This window comes from Notechis scutatus, chromosome 3 (genome assembly GCF_049901735.1).
Source record: "Notechis scutatus isolate UNSWTSFEM ecotype Mainland chromosome 3, rNotScu1.2, whole genome shotgun sequence".
NCBI classification, from domain to species: Eukaryota; Metazoa; Chordata; class Lepidosauria; order Squamata; family Elapidae; genus Notechis; species Notechis scutatus.
In genome coordinates this window covers 206,132,112-206,150,866 of record NC_142011.1, presented here as the reverse complement: position 1 = coordinate 206,150,866, position 18,755 = coordinate 206,132,112, and the positions used below count along the sequence as shown (strand labels likewise).

The 18,755-nt window shown below is 44.4% G+C and overlaps 1 protein-coding gene and 1 long non-coding RNA gene across 5 annotated transcripts in view; both read left to right on the top strand.

The window, feature by feature from the left end:
- Positions 1-14,450, top strand: part of TSNARE1 (t-SNARE domain containing 1) — a 286,328-nt gene extending 271,878 nt beyond the window's left edge. For 2 of the 4 annotated variants that reach the window (XM_087962260.1, XM_087962261.1), the window contains one exon: positions 13,890-14,450. In XM_087962260.1, the coding sequence (XP_087818386.1) occupies positions 13,890-14,180 (291 nt within the window). In that variant the 3' untranslated portion in view covers positions 14,181-14,450. The remainder of the gene's footprint in view (positions 1-13,889) is intronic. The other 2 variants (XM_087962262.1, XM_087962263.1) reach the window with 1 other exon arrangement.
- The window catches only part of LOC148131573 (uncharacterized), an 819,361-nt gene that overhangs the window by 392,512 nt on the left and 408,094 nt on the right, over positions 1-18,755 (top strand). The window lies entirely within an intron of this gene.

Sequence of the window (18,755 nt, the reverse complement as noted above, 5' to 3'; positions counted from 1 at the left end):
GCATGAAAGCCAGCTGGATGACTTAGGGCCAATCACTAGGAGCTGGTGAATTCCAGTCCTGCCTTAGGCATGAAAGCCAGCTGGGTGACTTTGGGCCAATCACTAGGAGCTGGTGAGTTCTAGTCCTGCCTTAGGCATGAAAGCCAGCTGGGTGACTTTGGGCCAATCACTAGGAGCTGGTGAGTTCTAGTCCTGCCTTAGGCATGAAAGCTAGCTGGATGACTTAGGGCCAATCACTAGGAGCTGGTGAATTCCAGTCCTGCCTTAGGCATGAAAGCCAGCTGGGTGACTTTGGGCCAATCACTAGGAGCTGGTGAGTTCCAGTCCTGCCTTAGGCATGAAAGCCAGCTGGGTGACTTTGGGCCAATCACCAGGAGATGGTGAGTTCTAGTCCTGCCTTAGGCATGAAAGCCAGCTGGATGACTTAGGGCGAATCACCAGGAGCTGGTAAGTTCTAGTCCTGCCTTAGGCATGAAAGCCAGCTGGGTGACTTTGGGCCAATCACCAGGAGATGGTGAGTTCTAGTCCTGCCTTAGGCATGAAAGCCAGCTGGATGACTTTGAGCCAATCACCAGGAGATGGTGAGTTCTAATCCTGCCTTAGGCATGAAAGCCAGGTGGATGACTTAGGGCCAATCACTAGGAGCTGGTGAATTCCAGTCCTGCCTTAGGCATGAAAGCCAGCTGGGTGACTTTGGGCCAATCACCAGGAGATGGTGAGTTCTATTCCTGCCTTAGGCATGAAAGCCAGGTGGATGACTTTGGGCCAATCACTAGGAGCTGGTGCGTTCTAGTCCTGCCTTAGGCATGAAAGCCAGCTGGATGACTTAGGGCCAATCACTAGGAGCTGGTGAATTCCAGTCCTGCCTTAGGCATGAAAGCCAGCTGGATGACTTAGGGCCAATCACTAGGAGCTGGTGAATTCCAGTCCTGCCTTAGGCATGAAAGCCAGCTGGATGACTTTGGGCCAATCACTAGGAGCTGGTGAATTCCAGTCCTGCCTTAGGCATGAAAGCCAGCTGGATGACTTAGGGCGAATCACCAGGAGCTGGTAAGTTCTAGTCCTGCTTTAGGCATGAAAGCCAGCTGGGTGACTTTGGGCCAATCACCAGGAGATGGTGAGTTCTAGTCCTGCCTTAGGCATGAAAGCCAGCTGGATGACTTTGAGCCAATCACCAGGAGATGGTGAGTTCTAATCCTGCCTTAGGCATGAAAGCCAGGTGGATGACTTTGGGCCAATCACTAGGAGCTGGTGAGTTCTAGTCCTGCCTTAGACATGAAAGCCAGCTAGGTGTCTTTGGACCAGTCACTCACTTTCAGTCCTATTCCCCCTTATAGAGTTATTCTTGTGGTGGTGGGGATATAGGAGATCGAAGGAACAAGAGATTTGCTTCTCACCCTGAGTCATTTATACAGATATTAAGGCCTGTATAGTAAATAAATAAGTATAGATTTTGTGTTTTCCTTCCACTGAGAAATCACGCAAGGCTGTGCATGCCAAATCAAGATGATCTCAGGGGAAATAACTGACAATCTCCTAGATAGTTGCTACGATTTTCTCTCTCTCCCCTCCTTCGCCCCCAGCTCCGATTTTATTTACTTTGTTATGCAATTAAAGGTATTATTCCAAACAATAACCAAGCACAATATACGGAAAACACTCTGGGCTATATATGTGTTGTGGTTCGCTGTTAGCAGGTGCGGATGGCTGAGGTCTCGGAGAGCGAGGACTCGGATGAAGGGCCTGCGTGTGATGCATGGATGGGGCCAGGACCATCAGGGAGTGGAATGCTGCCTTGGGAGCTTGTAGAGGCTGGCAGCAGTGATGAAGAGTTCCCCGAGGAGCCTGTGCCCAGCGGGCATGCGCGCAGGGCTGCTCGAAGAAAAGAGCAGCTGCAGCAGCATGGGAGACACGAGAGTAAGGCTACAAGTTGATGGCCCCTCCCTTAAGGGATAAAAGCCAGCCCTCAGAAATGGGATTCTTTGCAGGAAGCAAAGGAGTTCTTGTACTTCAAGTCTTGTGGTAGTTCGGACTATCCTAGTTTGTGTTTGGAGACTTTTGGCTTTGAATATTTCCTTGCAATTTAATCTAGTGTTCTTGGCAGACTTGCACAACCTTGGCAAGGCTTGTTCTTATCTGGGACAATTAGTTTTTAATAGCGTTTTACTGTGAATGAGCGGAATTCACAAAGAAGCATTAAAAAGGTTTTGCTTTTATCTCTGTTTGGTGTTGGTCTGCCTTGAACGAGGCTTGGGTCAGGACAATATGTCCACTCAGAAGAGAAAGAGAACTGCCAGATTATTCCTGGTTCTACCCAGGCAATTACCTTTTTTATCCAGAATAGGCTTACACAGATGGTCCTCTACTTACGACCATAATTTGGGCCCCGAATTTCTGTCTCTAAGCGAGACAATTGTTCAAGTTTAGTTTTGCTCCATTTTGCGACCTACCTTGCCACCATTGTTTAGCGAATCACTGCCATTGTTGAATTAGCAACATGGTTGTTAAGTGAATCTGGCTTCCCCGCTGATTTTGCTTGCTGGAAAATCACCAAAGGTTGATCATGTGACTCCCTCAGGATACGGCAACAGTCGCCGAGTCGATTGACAAATGGTTGAATACAGGGGTGGGATTCAATTTTTTTTAACAACCGGTTCTGTGGGCGTGGCTTAGTTGGTGGGCGTGGCTTGCTGGTCATGTGACTGGGTGGGCATGGCCAACTCAACATCACTCACGTCAAGGGGCGCTTCTCCTTGCCTGGCCTCTCATGACAGTGGGGATGCTGCAACGGTCGTAAGTGTGAAAAATGGTCATAAGGCACTTTTTTCAGTGCCATTGTAACTTTGAATGGTCACCAGTTTTAGACCAAAACTCAAAAACGGTATGTAAACTCACATCCAAATGTCAATCTTTCTAGCTAGCCAAGAAGCCTTGCTGAATGTCACTCATCTTGGTTCCTTGTCATTAAAAGCTTCTTTCCGGCAGCTCTGCTTCATTATTCAATTATTTCATCAAAATGCTAACTCCGACGGGAATATTTCCTCCCAACAGCAGTGTAAAAAGCTTAAAACAACCCTTCCCCTTTAAGAAAGTACCAGCAAAGGGGAAAACCTCCTTTGGAGACAGTAAGTCTAGGCGTACTGCCAAGAATATAAGAAGGGTGGAAAAAAACAAAAGGAGATTTCTTCCAAACAACCAGTTCTCCGAACTGCTTAGAAAGTTAACAACCGGTTCTAGCGAATAGGTGAGAACCTGTAGAATCCCACCCCTGGTTGAATATTGATCACATGACCACGGGGACGCTGCAATGGTCATAAGCATGAGCAACAGTCATAAGTTCCTTTTTTAGTGCTGCTGTAACTTCCGCCACTAAACAGACTGTTGTACGTTGAGGACTGCCTGCATATGACACTTTTATTTATAGAAAAGAATATTTGGAATTCAGGGTTGAACTGTGAAGTTTTGATGACATTACCTAGTTTTGGTAATGAAATGTCTGTAAGAAAACAACCAAGTTTAGAGAGTCTATGAAGATTCTCAATCATCCAGGTCTTTTTTGTCTAAAAGGTGTTCCTCCCCACCAAGAGGCAACTGGACTTTTTTGTTTTTTTCTTTTGAAGACGTTTCGCTTCTCATCCAAGAAGCTTCTTCAGTTCTGATTGGATGGTGGGGAATGGAAGGATTGATACTCCTTGTAGACAGCTGGTCATTTGCATCATTTTTAGAGAGTCGTCGAGGCCACTTGGAGGCTTATCTGTGTCCTCAAGATCTCCTGAGTAGTGCAATTGGTTCCTGTTGCCTGCAATTTTTTAGAAATCCATGGGAGTGGGAGTTTGAATGGTTTTCCAAAAATTGCAGACTACATGAACCATTTGCACTATTCAGGTGACCCTGAGGACATCGATAAACCTCCAAGTGGCCTCAAGGACTCTCTAAAAGGAGGCAAATGACCAGCTGTCTGCAAGGCGTATCAATCCTTCCATTCCCCACCATCCAGTCAGAGCTGAAGAAGCTTCTCAGATGAGAAGCGAAATGTCTTCAAAGAAAAACCACAGAAAGTCTTTCAGGCACATTTCAGGCAAGCTTAGAGAGCACCAAGGACCTCACAAACTCTTATTTGAACAGCCGATTTGTCTAGTACATAAACCTATGTAAAATCTGACTTAATACTCCTGGTCCTTGCAAAAAAAAAATATCTCATCCATCGCTGGACTTATTTTTAACTGGAAAAGCCAAGAACTCCTACTTCTTCATGGAAATGCTTGCATTTCTCATTGAACTATGACCTTTCTGAAACTCAGTGTGTGGAGAGAGTGGTGGTGAAGTTGTAGCATATGGTTTCTGAGAGGCTGAATGATTGCAGGAGCTGCCAGCTCTCCTGACTGCTGTCAAAAGACTGTAAGTTGGAGAAGGGATGATTACAGCTCAAGACTTGTTCTCTTTATTGCTCGGTTTGTAGTGGTCTCATATGTATGCCAATTGCTTGGATAAGGACTCTTCAAGTGTCAGTTGCTCTTCTCTTCACAAAATACATCTCTTCCAAAGGGTTGTCAGAAGGCAATAAAGGAGGATGTTTGTAGCTCAGGGTTGAACTGTGGGAGCCTTGGTCCTCACTGAACTTGGTTGTTTTCTTGCAGGCATTTCATTACCCAGCTAGGTAATGTCATCAGTGGTAGAAGGGATTGGGGTTTGGGAGGAGGAGGAGGAAGGACTGTGAGGTCCTTGGTGCCCTCTGAGCTTTGTTGCTTTCATGCAGATGTTTCATTGACCAACTAGGTAACATCATCAGTGCTAGAAGGGAGTGAAATTTGTGGAATGGAGGAGGAGGAAGGACTATGGGGTCCTTGCTGCTCTGTGAGCTTGGTTGTTTTCATGCAGATGTTTCATTACTCAACTAGATAACATCATCAGTGCCAGAAGAGAGCAAGGTTTGAGAGGAAGAGGAGTAGTAGAAGGGACTGTGAGGTCCTTGGTGCCCTCTGAGCTTGTTTGCTTTCATGCAGATGTTTCATTGACCAACTAGGTAATATCATCAGTGCTAGAAGGGAGTGAAATTTGTGGAAAGAAGGAGGAGGAAGGACTATGGGGTCCTTGCTGCTCTCTGAGCTTGGTTGTTTTCATGCAGATGTTTCATTACCCAGCTAGATAATATCATCAGTGTCAGAAGAGAGCAGGGTTTGAGAGGAAGAGGAGTAGTAGATGGGACTATAAGGTGCTCTCTGAGTTGTAAATTTGTGGAAAGGAGGAGGAGGAAGGACTATGGGGTCCTTGCTGCTCTCTGAGCTTGGTTGTTTTCATGCAGATGTTTCATTACCCAACTAGGTAACATCATCAGTGCTAGCTAATGTCAGAAAACAATCTATTTTGAGAGGGTGCACTAATTCTGATCCATCTCATGTCTCTTCATCCTTAGCAAGATTCAGGGTGCATCACACACTGAGGGCGAGGTTTGTGTTTGCTTAGTGTTTTCACAGTACATGAAATGGTTTGACATGAGAGGACCATGCTGAGTTCTAATTAGAAGAAATGCTTGCACTCGTGTTTTCCAAATCAGAGAGCTCATGCTACATTCATGAAGTCTTAACACTTCTTGTCAATCAAAAGAAAACAACGAGAATCATTTCAAGCAGAACAGAGCTGGAAGGCACCTTGGAGGTCTTCTCATCCAGGTCCCTGCCCAAGCAAGAGACTCTATACCCGTGATGGCGAACCTATGGCACACATGCTCTAAGTGGCCCAGAGAGCCATCTCTCTGGGCATTGCAGCCATCCCCTCTTGCTCTTCCGGGTTCTGGTGCATGCATGTGCACCAGACAGCTGGTCTTTGCGCGCATGGGAATGCTGGAAACCGGAAGAGCAGTTCCCCGGCAGGAAGCTGAGCTTTCAGTTTCCAGCGCATGCATGCGTGCCCGACAGCTCCCATGCGCGTGCACACTCCCTTCCTATACCATTTGAAACAAGTGACTGTCCAGTCTCTTCTTAAAAACCTCCATTGGTGAAGCACCAAAAACTTCTGGAGGCACCCTGTTCCACTGGTTAATTGTTCTCACCATTAGGAAGTTTCTCCTCAATTCCAGGTTGCTTCTCTCCTTGGTTAGTTTCCATCCGTTGCTTCTTCTCCTGCCTTTGGTGCTTTGGAAAATAAATTGACACCCTCTTCTTTATGACAACCCCTCAAATACTGGAATACTGCTATCATGTCACCCCTAGTCCTTCTTTTTTCTGGACTGGCCATAGCCAATTCTTGCAACCATTCTTCATAGGTTTCAGTCTCAATTTCTTTAATCATCTTAGTTGCACTTCTCTGCACTTTTCCCAAAGGTTCACATGAGTAGGGAATCTGTTGTAGGGGTCCTTAGTGAGCTCTGAACTTGATGGTTTTCTTGCAGGTGTTTCCTTATCCAACTAGGTAACATCATCAGGGCAAGAAGGGTTTGCAGAGAAGAGGAAGAGGAGGAGGAGGATGACCGTGGGGTCCTTGGTACTCTCTGGACTTGATGGTTTTCTTGCAGACGTTTCATTATCCAAGTAACGTAACATCATCTCATTTCAACTCTGAGCTACAAATATTCTCCTTTAAACCTGGAGTCCTTTGGCCAATTTATTTTCAAATAAAGAGCATTGCAACTCTATTCCCATTGTAAGTTTTAATTCCTCTCAGTTCAACAGAGCAGGGAGTTCCTCTCATTTGCACCCAGGGTCTCCAAAGAAGCCCACTCTGCATCCATCACTTCAGGAGTTGAGGAGGCAGGAATAAATTTCAATCCAGATAGATGAGAAACTATCAGCACCTTGGAGAGCTCACACCCGGAAATGTCCCGTTTCAGGAAGAGAGCTGTTCTTCTACCACTTAAGGCTTCTATTGTCATAGAATCAAAGGGCTAAAGGGACCTTGGAGGTCTTGTAGTCCAACCCTCTGCCCAAAACAGACACCATCCCAAACAAATGGTTGTCCAGTTCCAGTGAAAGAAGAGCCATGACTCCAGGAAGCAAGCTGCTCCATTAATTAATCCTTCTCACTATCGGAAAATTCCTTTATTTCCAGGTTGGATCGATTCCCTCTGCGGTGCTTCAACCCATTGCTCCTTGTCCTGCCTTCAGGTGCTTTGGAGAGTAAATCTTCCCTATGACTTAAGTATTGGAGGATAGCAATAGCACTTAGACGTATATACTGTTTCATGGTGCTTTTACAGCCCTCTCTAAGCAGTTTACAGAGTCAGCCTCTTGCCCCCAGCAATCTGGGTCCCCATTTGACTGACTTTGGAAGGATGGAAGGCTGAATCAACCTTGAGTTTGGTGAGGGTTGAACTTCTGGCTGCAGGCAGAGTACTGCATTCTAAGCACTGGACCACCATGGCTCTCTCATCTATTGTCCAATTAGAATAGAGCTGGAAGGAACCTTGGAGGTCTTCGAGTCCAGCCCCTTGCTCAAGCCGGATCCATTTCAGAGCCGTGAATGTCCAGTCTCTTCTTAAAAACCTCCAGTGATGGAGCACCCACAACTTCTGGAGGCAAGTAGTTCCATTGGTTGATTGTCTTCAGTGTTAGGAATTTTCTCCTTAATCCCAGGTTGTTTCTCTCCTTGATTAGTTTCCATCCGTTGTTTCTTGTCCTACCCTATTGTGCTTTGGAAGATAATTTGATATTTGATCCCCTCCTCTTTGTGGCACCCTCTCAAATACTGGAACACTGCTATTATTCTTTTGTCTAGACTAGCCAAATCCAAATCCTTCATGTTTTAGTTTCCAGGTCTTTAATCATCCTAGTTGTTCTTATCTGGACTTTTTCCAAAGTCTCCACATTTTCAGTGGTGGGTTTCAAAATTTTTTACTACCGGTTCTGTGGGCGGGGTTTGGTGGGCGGGGTATGGCTTGGTGGCCGTGGCAGGGGAAGGATACTGCAAAATCCCCATTCCCTCCCCACCCCACTAACCTGCTTTCCAGCTCTGTTCTCTTGTGCAGGGTAGCAAAAGAAGACCCAGCCGATCAGCCGATCAGGAGGCAGAGAATAGATGGGGTTGGTGGGGCCAGTCAGAGGTGGGATTTGCCGGTTCTCTGAAGTACTCAAAATTTCCACTACTGGTTCTCCAGAACTGGTCAGAACCTGCTGAATACCACCTCTGCAGACTTTTTTTTGTAATGTGGTGACCAAAACTGGATGCAGGTGCAGCCTTACTAAGGTTTTTATAAAGTGGTACTAATAACTTCACACGATTTTGATTCTGTGCCTCTGTTTATACAACCAAGGATTATATTAGCTTTTCTGGCTGCTGCCACACACAGCTGGCTCATGTTTAAGGGGTCGTCCACTAGAACTCTCAAGATCCCTCTCACAGTTACTGTTTTTAAGCCAGGTTTCAGTTAGTCTGTACTTGTACCTTTGGTCTCCTCTAAGCCTTCTTTCCTTCATTACACACTTAGTTCCCTTAGTTCGGGCCTGTCAAACTGGCAGCCCACGGGTAAGATATGGCCCACAGAGGCCATGCCCACCCTGACTCTGCCAAGGCAAAAAAGGTTGCGATGTGTCCTGATCCAGCCTGCGATGCGATCAAGTTTGACACCCCTGCCTTAGCTGTTCATCACACAATTTATCTTCCAGACCTCGTATCAACTTTCTTGCTCTTTTCTTCCCTCTTATTAGGGCTTCAGCATTCTTTTGACACCTTCCAGGAGTCAACCATACTTAACTTTTACTACTTTATTTATTTATTTATTTATTTATTTATTTATTTATTTACTTACTTACTTACTTACTTACTTACTTATTCATTCATTCATTCATTCATTCATTCATTCATTCATTCATTTATTTATTTGTCAAGCAATTATAAGATAACAGGTATAAGTATAAACAAAATTATGAATACATGAAATGGATACATATAAGAAAAAGAAACAATAGGACAGGGATGGTAGGCACGTTGGTGTGCTTATGCACGCCCCCTACAGACCTCTTAGGAAAGGGGTGAGGTCAATAGTAGACTAAGGTTCAAGTTTTTGGGGTTTAGGGAAGAAACCACAGAGTCGGGTAGAGTATTCCAGACATTGACCACTCTATTGCTGAAGTCGTATTTCCTGCAATCAAGTTCGGTGCGGTTTACCTTGAGTTTATATCTATTGTGTGCTCTTGTATTGTTATGGTTGAAGCTGAAGTACTCATTGACAGGTAGGACATTGCAATGTATGATTTTATATACCATACTTAGATCAGACCGAAGGCGGCGTAATTCAAGGTTTTCTAGTTCTAGAGTTTCAAGTCTGGTGGCATAAGGTATTCTTCAACGAGTAGACGAGTGGAGAACTCTTCTTGTGAAATATTTCTGGACTTTCTCAACTATGTTAATATCAGATACGTAATGCGGGTTCCAGACTGATGAGTTTCTTGCTGGTCCTCTTTGCTCCAAGTACCCCCGGACCATCCCAGGATGCCCAAAATGTAGAGGAGAAACTAGGAAAAAGCCATCTTCTAAAACGGAGTGAATGTCAACTCATAAAATATTTATCTGGTCTTTTTAGGGTTGCCAACAGAAAGGGAGGGGGGAGCAGTGCGGCAGCTTGCAAACCCAAAACAGCATTCCATAAATATTTTCAAAGATAGTAACTAGGTGACTGAGGTTTCTGCCATGCAAAATTCTAACTGGAGAACATGATTGATGACTCTTGGCTATGGATGTGTCCCATTGGAGAATATGAATTACGATACACTCAGGGGGTGGAGGGAAAACCAGGGTCAAGGGTGACAATGAATGATGTATCTCAGAGTCGGCTACACCCAGGCAATGCCAGACCTTTTAACTCCCAATAAATCCTTTTGAAGTTTTGGAAGTTTGGCTCGAGACTCATGACTTAAATGGGGTTAAGTGCTGGAATCCTGACAGTGATTAGAGAATGGGAGAGTTGATCTCCAAGCTGAGACAGCTCCAAATGAGGCCATCATGGAATGAAATTATCTCTTGGTACTTTGGTGGCCTCTCCAGAATCACAATCTTAGAAAGCCGAACCTAGATTCTAATGAGTTTCTCATCATCCTTAGGTCAGAGCACTAGTTTCAAATCCTCTTTCCCTAATCTCTCATTTGGACAGTCCTCACAAAGTTCTCCTCTTTGACGTATTAGTGCACGCACGAAATGTAATATCGTCTTCCCTAATTGCAATCCCAAACCTCATGAAGACTCATAGGCATCTTCTGAATTCGCTCTGGCTTTTATTGTATTGCTTCAGCATTATGCAGCCCGTAGATGGGACCCTCGGTAGATGGCTTTATCCTATCGGAGCCCTGCTGTAACAGAGTCTCCTCCTTCCCCCTTTGCTCATTAGCATATGTCCATCACTCTCATCTCTTAAACAGTGGGTGGGGGGAGGCTTATTGCAAACGAGCGGCAGCTGCCAAAAAAGCCAACACAGTTCTAGGCTGCATAAACAGAGGGATAGAATCAAGATCACGTGAAGAGTTAATACCACTTTATAAGGCCTTGGTAAGGCCGCACTTGGAGTCCTGGATCCAATTTTGGTCACCACGATGTAAAAGAAGACGTTGAGACTCTAGAAAGAGTGCAGGGAAGAGCAACCAAGATGATTAGGGGACTGGAGGCTCAAACATATAAAGAACAGTTGCTGGAACTGGGTATGTCTAGTTTGATGAAAAGAGATACTAGGGGTAACATGATAGCAGTCTTCCAATATCTCAGGGGTTGCCACAAAGAAGAGGGGGTCAAGCTATTATCCAAAGCACCAGAAAGCAAAACAAGAAGCAACAGGTGGAAACTAATCAAGGATTGAAGCAACCTAAAACTAAGGAGAAATTTCCTAACAGGGAGAACAACGAACCAGTGGAACAACTTTGCCTCGAGAAATTGTGGGTGGTCCATCACTGGAGGCTTTCAAGAAGAGACTGGACAGCCTCTTGTCTGAAATGTCATAGGGTCTCCTGCTTGAGCAGGGGGTTGAACTAGAACAGAGGTCTGCAACCCTTGTCCTTGGACTGGCATTGGTCTGTGATATGCCAGGAACAGGGCCGTGGCAAGCAAGACCCCAGGAGGAGGAGAGGAAGAGGAAGAAGAAGAGGAGGAGGAAGAAGAAGAGGAAGAGGAAGAAGAAGAAGAGGAGGAGGAGGATGAAGAGAAGAAGAAGAAGAAGAAGAAGAAGAAGAAGAAGAAGAAGAAGAAGAAGAAGAAGAAGAAGAAGAAGAAGAAGAAGAAGAAGAAGAAGAAGAAGAGAAGAGGAAGAGAGGGAGGAGGAGGAGGAGGAGGAGGAGGAGGAGGAGGAGGAGGAGGAGGAGGAGGAGGGAGGAGGAGGAAGAAGAAGAAGAAGAAGAAGGAGGAGGAGGAGGAGGAGGAAGAAGAGGAGAAAGAAGAAGAAGAAGAAGAAGAAGAAGAAGAAGAAGAAGAAGAAGAAGAAGAAGAAGAAGAAGAAGAAGAAGAAGAGGAGAGGAGGAGGAGGAGGAGGAGGAGGAGGAGGAGGAGGAGGAGGAGGAGGAGAGGTGGAGGAGGAGGAGGAGGAAGAAGAAAAGAAGGAGGAGGAGGAGGAGGAAGAGAAGAAGAAGAAGAAGAAGAAGAAGAAGAAGAAGAAGAAGAAGAAGAAGAAGAAGAAGAAGAAGAAGAAGAAGAAGAAGAAGAGGAGGAGGAGGGAGGAGGAGGAGGAGGAGGAGGAGGAGGAGGAGGAGGAGGAGGAGGAGGGAGGAGGAGGAGGAGGAGAGGTGGAGGAGGAAGAAGAAAAGAAGAAGGAGGAGGAGGAGGAGGAGGAAGAAGAGGAGAAGAAGAAGAAGAAGAAGAGGAAGAAGAAGAGGAAGAAGAAGAGGAAGAAGAAGAAATAGTAGTCCAGCTTTATCTTTGAATTTATTTCTAGGTTACACCGTCTTTCCACTTCTTATATAACCGAGCAGAGGGCCGGTATTATTTTTAATAGGAAACTTTAAGGGATTCCCTTGGTGAAATTACTTCTGGATGATGGGAGACAATGAATCTGTTCTGTTGTGACAACGGTGAATCTACCTTGCTGGCGTCTTCAGAGAAATCGAGCTTGCCCATGGTTGTCACATCCTCAACCGTTGTCTGTCTTCAGCGGGGTAATATTCCCACAGTGGCTCACTGCCATTCAGAGAACAGCTGACCTCCCTTTTCTTTTTGCCTGTTAGACATTTCGATTGCCTTGCTCATAATTCTGGGGAAGGGAACTCGCCTAGCAAATGCTGACTGCCCCCCTTTTTTTCACCCAGATATTCCTTTCAGATTCTTAATTCTGTTGAATGCGGGTTGCACAGTGGAGCTGCCCCAGAAGAAGGCATTTTGTAAAGCGATGTCCGCTTATTGCTGGCAGCACCGCAATGTTCTAGGGTGGTGCTCAGCAGATAGAGGTATACCCTGGAGACTGGAGGCCTTTCCTCCAGAGGCCAAATCGGAGCCTTCTGACATTCCAGAAGGAGGTTTTGGATTTGTAAAATTGATGTTCCCCACCTTTGAGGTAGACCAGACTTGGAAACGATAGTTATGAATGTTAAAATTATTTTTATTATAGTTATGATGAATCTTCCAAATCTGAATGTCCTCCCTTCCTTCTTTCCTCCCTTCCTCCCTCCCTTCCTTCCTTCCTTTTTTCCTTCCTTCCTCCCTCCCTCCTTTCTTCCTTCCTTGCTCATTCCTTCTTTCCTCCCTCCCTCCCTGCTTCCTTTCTTTCTCCCTTCCTCTGTTTCTCCCTTCCTCCTTCCTTCCTTGCTCCTTCCTTCCTTCTTTCCTCCCTCCCTTCCTCCCTCCCTTCCTCATTCCTTCCTTCCTTCCTTTCTTCCTTCCTCCCTTCCACCTTCCTTCCTTCCTTGCTCCTTCCTTCTTTCCTTCCTCCCTCCCTGCTTCCTTTCTTTCTCCCTTCCTCTGTTTCTCCCTTCCTCCTTCCTTCCTTCTGATACTCCTTCATATTGAGACTCTATTGTTACGCCCCAAGAAACAAAGAGTGACCATGGAGTCACTTCTGAGTACTTTCTTTATTCTTGTTCACCTACAGACAGAATCTTACCAGATGAAAGCAACTATCTCATAACTATAGATATAGTTTTTGAACTGCTAAGGAGGGCCAATCTTAATCCTCTTCCTGCCTTCAAGCTCCGTTATCTCTTTGCCCTCTGCAAAGCAGTTCCTTCCTCCTGGGACTTCAGGCTACTTCCTACTACATCTACCGAGCTTCATCATTGCAAATAGAAGGATCAAGTCTTAGATAGAAAGATGACAGATAGATAGATAGATAGATAGATAGATAGATAGATAGATAATGATAGATAGATAGACAGATAGACAGACAGATAGACAGATAGATAGATAGATAGATAGATGGATAGATATGATAGAAAGATAGATAGATAGATAGATAGATAGATAGATAGATAGATAGATAGATAGACAGACAGACAGACAGATAGATAGATAGATAGATAGATAGATAGATGAATGATAGATGATAGATAGATAGATAGATAGATAGATAGATAGATAGATAGATAGATAGATAGATAGATAGATAGATAGATAGATAGATAGATAGATAGATAGATGATAGATACTCCGTGGATAAAAGGCAGGAGGCGAAGATGAATAGGTGTGGTAGACAACTACTTGTCTCCCCTTTGGTCCGCCACTGATAGCCTGCACTTCAGAATCCTGTCTGAAAATTATGTAGCCTGCTGTGAGAGAGCGGTTTCTGGCGCTCCTAATAAAGGGAATGTTTTGTTAACTACAAAGGGCTTGTCATGTTTGGGAGCTGGGTCAGAACACTGCAAAGCGGTCGTAAGTCACTTTTGTCAGTGCCGTTGTAAACTTTGAACGGTCACTAAATCAACCGTTGTAAGTTGGGGATTACCTCTATTGTGATCCGTGTTTTCAGCACTGATTTTTATTTTTATTTTCAGATGCTTCTCAGACAGGTGAGGAACACAGGCCAGAAGATGGAAGAAAGAAAGAAAGGAAGACATTTCAGACTGGAGCAGGTTTCGGAGCTGACGTGTGGGACAATATTCTTTTGGTGCCCTTTTTTTTTTTTTTTGGACATATATGGTTACCTCTGCAAGAACACATCCCTAATAAACATTCAAGAGCTTCAGAGAGCAAATAAAGTAATCTTCAGCAAAGGAAACATGGAACGCTGTCATTTGTGTAGCGAATATCCCTCATTTTACAGGAGCCTGGAAATGCATTTATAAAATCCCCCCTGGAATTATTTTAGGAAATGGAACCTCGTTTGCACTGATGGGAAGCAAACATTCCCCATCTCGGCAATCGGTTTTTAAAATCATCAAATTTTAAAACCGGCACCTCCAAGTTAGCTTACTTTAGTACATGATTGTTATCTCTAGCTACCAGCTGAGTCTTATTTGCTTGATTTCGTTGTTTGAACCACCCAGCATTAGCTTTTTGCTTAAAAGATAAATCAGAGGCAGCAAAATAATAAAACCCAATTTTGTTTCTGTTGTCTTGCAGATTTCCTTTTGTGTAAGCATCCTTCCTCAAAGCCCACTTTTTTAGCCATTCATGAAATGGTCAATTCGTCCTTTTATATCATTCTGAATGTTTCATCAAAGGAAGGAAGGAAGGAGCAGAGAGGAAGGAAGGAAGGAAGGAGATATAAAGAAAGAAGGAAAGAAAGAAAGAAAAGAGACAGAAAGAAAGAACGAAACAAAGAGAAAGAAAGGAGACAAAAAGAAAACAAGAAAAAGAAAGATGTGCAAAGAAAGAAAAATAAAGACAAAAAGAGCACAAAGAAAAAAGAAAGTAAAAGAAAGGGAAGGAAGGAAGGAAGATAACAGATGAAAGAATGGGAGGAAGAAAGATAACAAATAGAAGAATGGGAGGGAGAAAAGGAAGGAAGGAAGGAAGGAAGGAAGGAAGGAAGGAAGGAAGGAAGGAAGGAAGGAAGGAAGGAAGGAAGGAAGGAAGGAAGGAAGGAAAGAATTCCTGTAAATTCTACATGTAGTTTTCTTCTTAAGAAGTGAGATGTGGCTATTATAATTTTCTCCTGGGACTATTATTATTATTTTGATTTTCCAATCTAGTCTTCGTTTCTGGACTTCCATAATAAACTGCATCCAAGATAAAATAGAACCCAGGTTAACTCTTTATGATAAATCACGATCTAGCATGAACTGCCATTTTGCTAAGCAATATGTGTATATTAACATACATAAGCAATTTCAAAAATTCTTTCCAGAACAGTGCCATGCTCATGATACCTCCTAGAGTATGCCATTTTCTATTCTTGAGACCTCAATCCCATAATAATCCATTTCTATTTCCTCCCCAAGCCCCAGATTTAATGTTCTGCCACGATGGGAATTTAGCATTTTAAGTGTTTTGAGGAACTCATTGCAGGTTTATTGGGGATCGTTGGGGAAAGAACCATATGGCTGTGCATTTTCGCTGAAGCAACTGGTTCATTTTCTGCATAGCAATGTAATAATACAGAATAATAATTGGCACGGCAAGATAGACTTCCCTGATGGCTTCTCTGTGGACATTAAGCCAGGACCTAGAGGTGCTGAGGGCAGAGATGTCAGTAACCACTGACATCAACAGCCAGAAACCACTCAAAGCTAAGCATCTCTTGAAATGTGGGGAAAGACAGGACATGAAAGCCATAGTTGAATTGTGAGTAGGAAAGAGTATTCCACTTGCATACGAGAAGTCAATCCCCATGTCAACTAAAAAATACTTCTTTGGTCTTTTTAGTTGCCAGCAGTAAGGAAGTGGGGGGAAATAGTGCATTCCTCAAATGCTTCAGATAATTGGTAGGCAGCTGAAGCTGTTGGCGCGCAAGATTATTACTGGAGAGCATGATTGATGACTCTTGGCTATGGATGTGTCCCATTGGAGAATATACATCCAGGGGTTGGATGACCAGGGTCAAGGGGGAAATGAATGATGTATATTAGTGTCGGCTGCACCCAGGTAACACCGACATGACCACTTCTAATAAATCATTGTTATTTTTTTACTCTGAGAGATATAGCTAGAGACTTATGATTTGAATGGGGGTGGATTTGTTGGAGCCCTGACAGCCAGCCGACACTCCAAAAATTCATCATTCCGGGATACCTGACCCCCGGCCTCTTCAATTGCTTCCCGACATCTGGAATGCATGGAGAGAAAGTCAGGTTGACGTGACAGAAGGGGGGCCGTCAGAACAAGGCCTACTGGAAGCAGCCCAGCTACAAAGAGAAACTGAGGATGTAATCACAGGTGAAGCTGAGAGGCCTGAACAAATAAAGGAAACAAAAAACCCCACAGCTTCGGAAAGCGAGCTCCCCCAACCAAAAAAGGGAGGAAGTGAGGCCCTCCCTGGGCTCCAGAGGTTTTTCTAGAGCCTCCAGGAGGGTGAAAACAGCCTCCAGAGGCTCTGTGGAGGCTGGAAATGGGCCTGTTTCCAGCCTTCTGGAGCCTCTGGGTGGCCTGTTTTTTACCCTCCCCGATTTTCCATGCAGGCCCTGCCCTTACCTGAGATCCAAAACAGGCCACATGGGGAACTGCTGGGAGGGCAGGGCCAGCCAGTCATTGCAACTACCGCTTCCGCAAACCAGATGTAAAATTAACAACCAGTTCACCTGAACTAGTGCAAACCAGTCGCAGCCCAACCGTCTGCATCCGCCTAAGATTGCAATTAGTAGAACATGCAGGATCAAAAAAGGTTAGTTGATCCAGCCAAGTAATCACTAGAGATACAGTTAGGGTCAAGGGTTCAACTCCACCATTTTCGTTGCAGTCCACCACTCAACCTTCTCGAGAACTTCCCCAATCTTCCCTTTCTTCTGACGTATTAGACAGACACCTTTCTTAGTTTTGTGTCTTCTGCAGTTGAGATGTGTCCTTCAGCTCTTGAGACCGAGTGGTGAAGCTTTTTACACATTAACATAGTTCCCACCCAAGGAGGAGATCTTACACCATTTGTGACAGTTGGCAGTCCAATCTCTTCTTGAAAGCTTCCAGTGATGAAGCTCCCACAACTTCTGAAGGCAACTTCTGTTCCATCGGTTGATTGTTCTCACTGTCAGAAAGTCTTTCCTTATTTCCAGGTTGAATCTCTCCTTGTTCAGTTTCCATCTATCATTCCTTGTCTGGCCTTCTGGTGCCTTGGAAAATAGCTTTTATGGGACATGTTTTTCTACCGATATATGAAAATTGTTTTACAACAATGAGGAACTACTAAAATGTTCCTGACATCAATTCTCTCTCTCTGTCCCTGTCTCTCTTTCTCTCTGTGTGTGTGTGTGTGTGTGTGTGTGTGTGTGTGTCTGTCTGTCACTCTCTCTCTCTCTCGTAGCAAGTGCCCACTTACTTGCTCCACATATGCTCCACATATGACCACTTTTTGCGACCTTCTGACGAGCAAAGTCAATGGGGTATTCAGATTCACTTAACAACCGGGTGTGTAACTTATCTACTGCAGTGATTCACTTAACAACTGTAGCAAGAAAGATTGTAAGATAGGGCAAAGCTCACTTAGCAAATGTCTTACTTAATCACAGAAATGTCAGGCTCAATTGTGGTCGTAAATCAAGGACTACCTGTAATCCATTTGCGGGCCTTCTCCAATACAGATGTCTACCGATTCTCAGCTCTTCCTCTTGTTGAAGATGGAGAGGACATTTGCCTCCCATGGAGGGAAGTAAGCAGTGGGGTGCCACAAGGTTCTGTCTTAGGCCCAGTACTCTTCAATGTCTTCACTAACGATTTAGATGAGGGAATAGAAGGGGAACTTACCAAATTTGCAGATGATACTAAGCTGGCAGAAATAGCTAACACCCAAGAAGATAGGTTCAAGATCCAGATGGATCTTGACAGACTAGAACACTGGGCCATATCTAACAAAATCAAATTCAATGCAGAGAAAAGGAAAGTCCTACACTTAGGCAAGAAAAACCAAAAGTACACATATAGACTGGGTGAAAACAGGCTCAATAGTAGTAACTGTGAGAGGGATCTTGGAGTCTTAGTGGACAATTAGCTAAATATGAGCCAGCAGTGTGCAGCAGCAGCCAAAAAAGCCAATGCAATCCTAAGTTGCATTAACAGAGGGATACAGTCAAGATCAAGGGAAGTACTAATACCACTCTATAAAGTCTTAGTAAGACCACACCTAGAGTACTGCATCCAGTTTTGGTCACCACATTATAAAAAAGATGTTGAGGCTCTAGAAAAAGTACAGAGAAGAGCAACCAGGATGATTAGGGGACTGGAGGCTAAAACATACAACAAACGGTTGCAGGAACTGGGCTTGGCTAGTCTAGTAAAGAGAAGGACCAGGGGAGAGATGATAGCGGTCTTCCAATATTTGAGGGGCTGTCACAGGGAGGAAGGGGTCAAGCTATTTTCTAAAGCACCTGTAGGCCAGACAAGGAATAATGGATGGAAACTGAACAAGGAGAGATTCAACCTGGAAATAAGGAGAAACTTTCTGACAGTGAGAACAATCAACCAATGGAACAGCTTGCCCTTGAAGTTGTGGGAGCGCCATCTCTTGAGACTTTCAAGAAGAGATTGGACTGCCATTTGTCAGAAATGGTGTAGGGTCTCCCGCTTGGGTGGGGGGTTGGACTAGATGACCTACAAGGTCCCTTCCAACTCTGATTATCTGTTATCTGTTATCCTCTAGTCTTCTGGGACCTCACCAGACCTTCTGTCAGATGGTGCTCCATTCAAAATCCAAGAAAGAAATACTTAGACTCCATTAATTAGAGAAAAGATATCTTTTACTGGAAGTCAAGTGGTAGCAACAAAAGAATTCT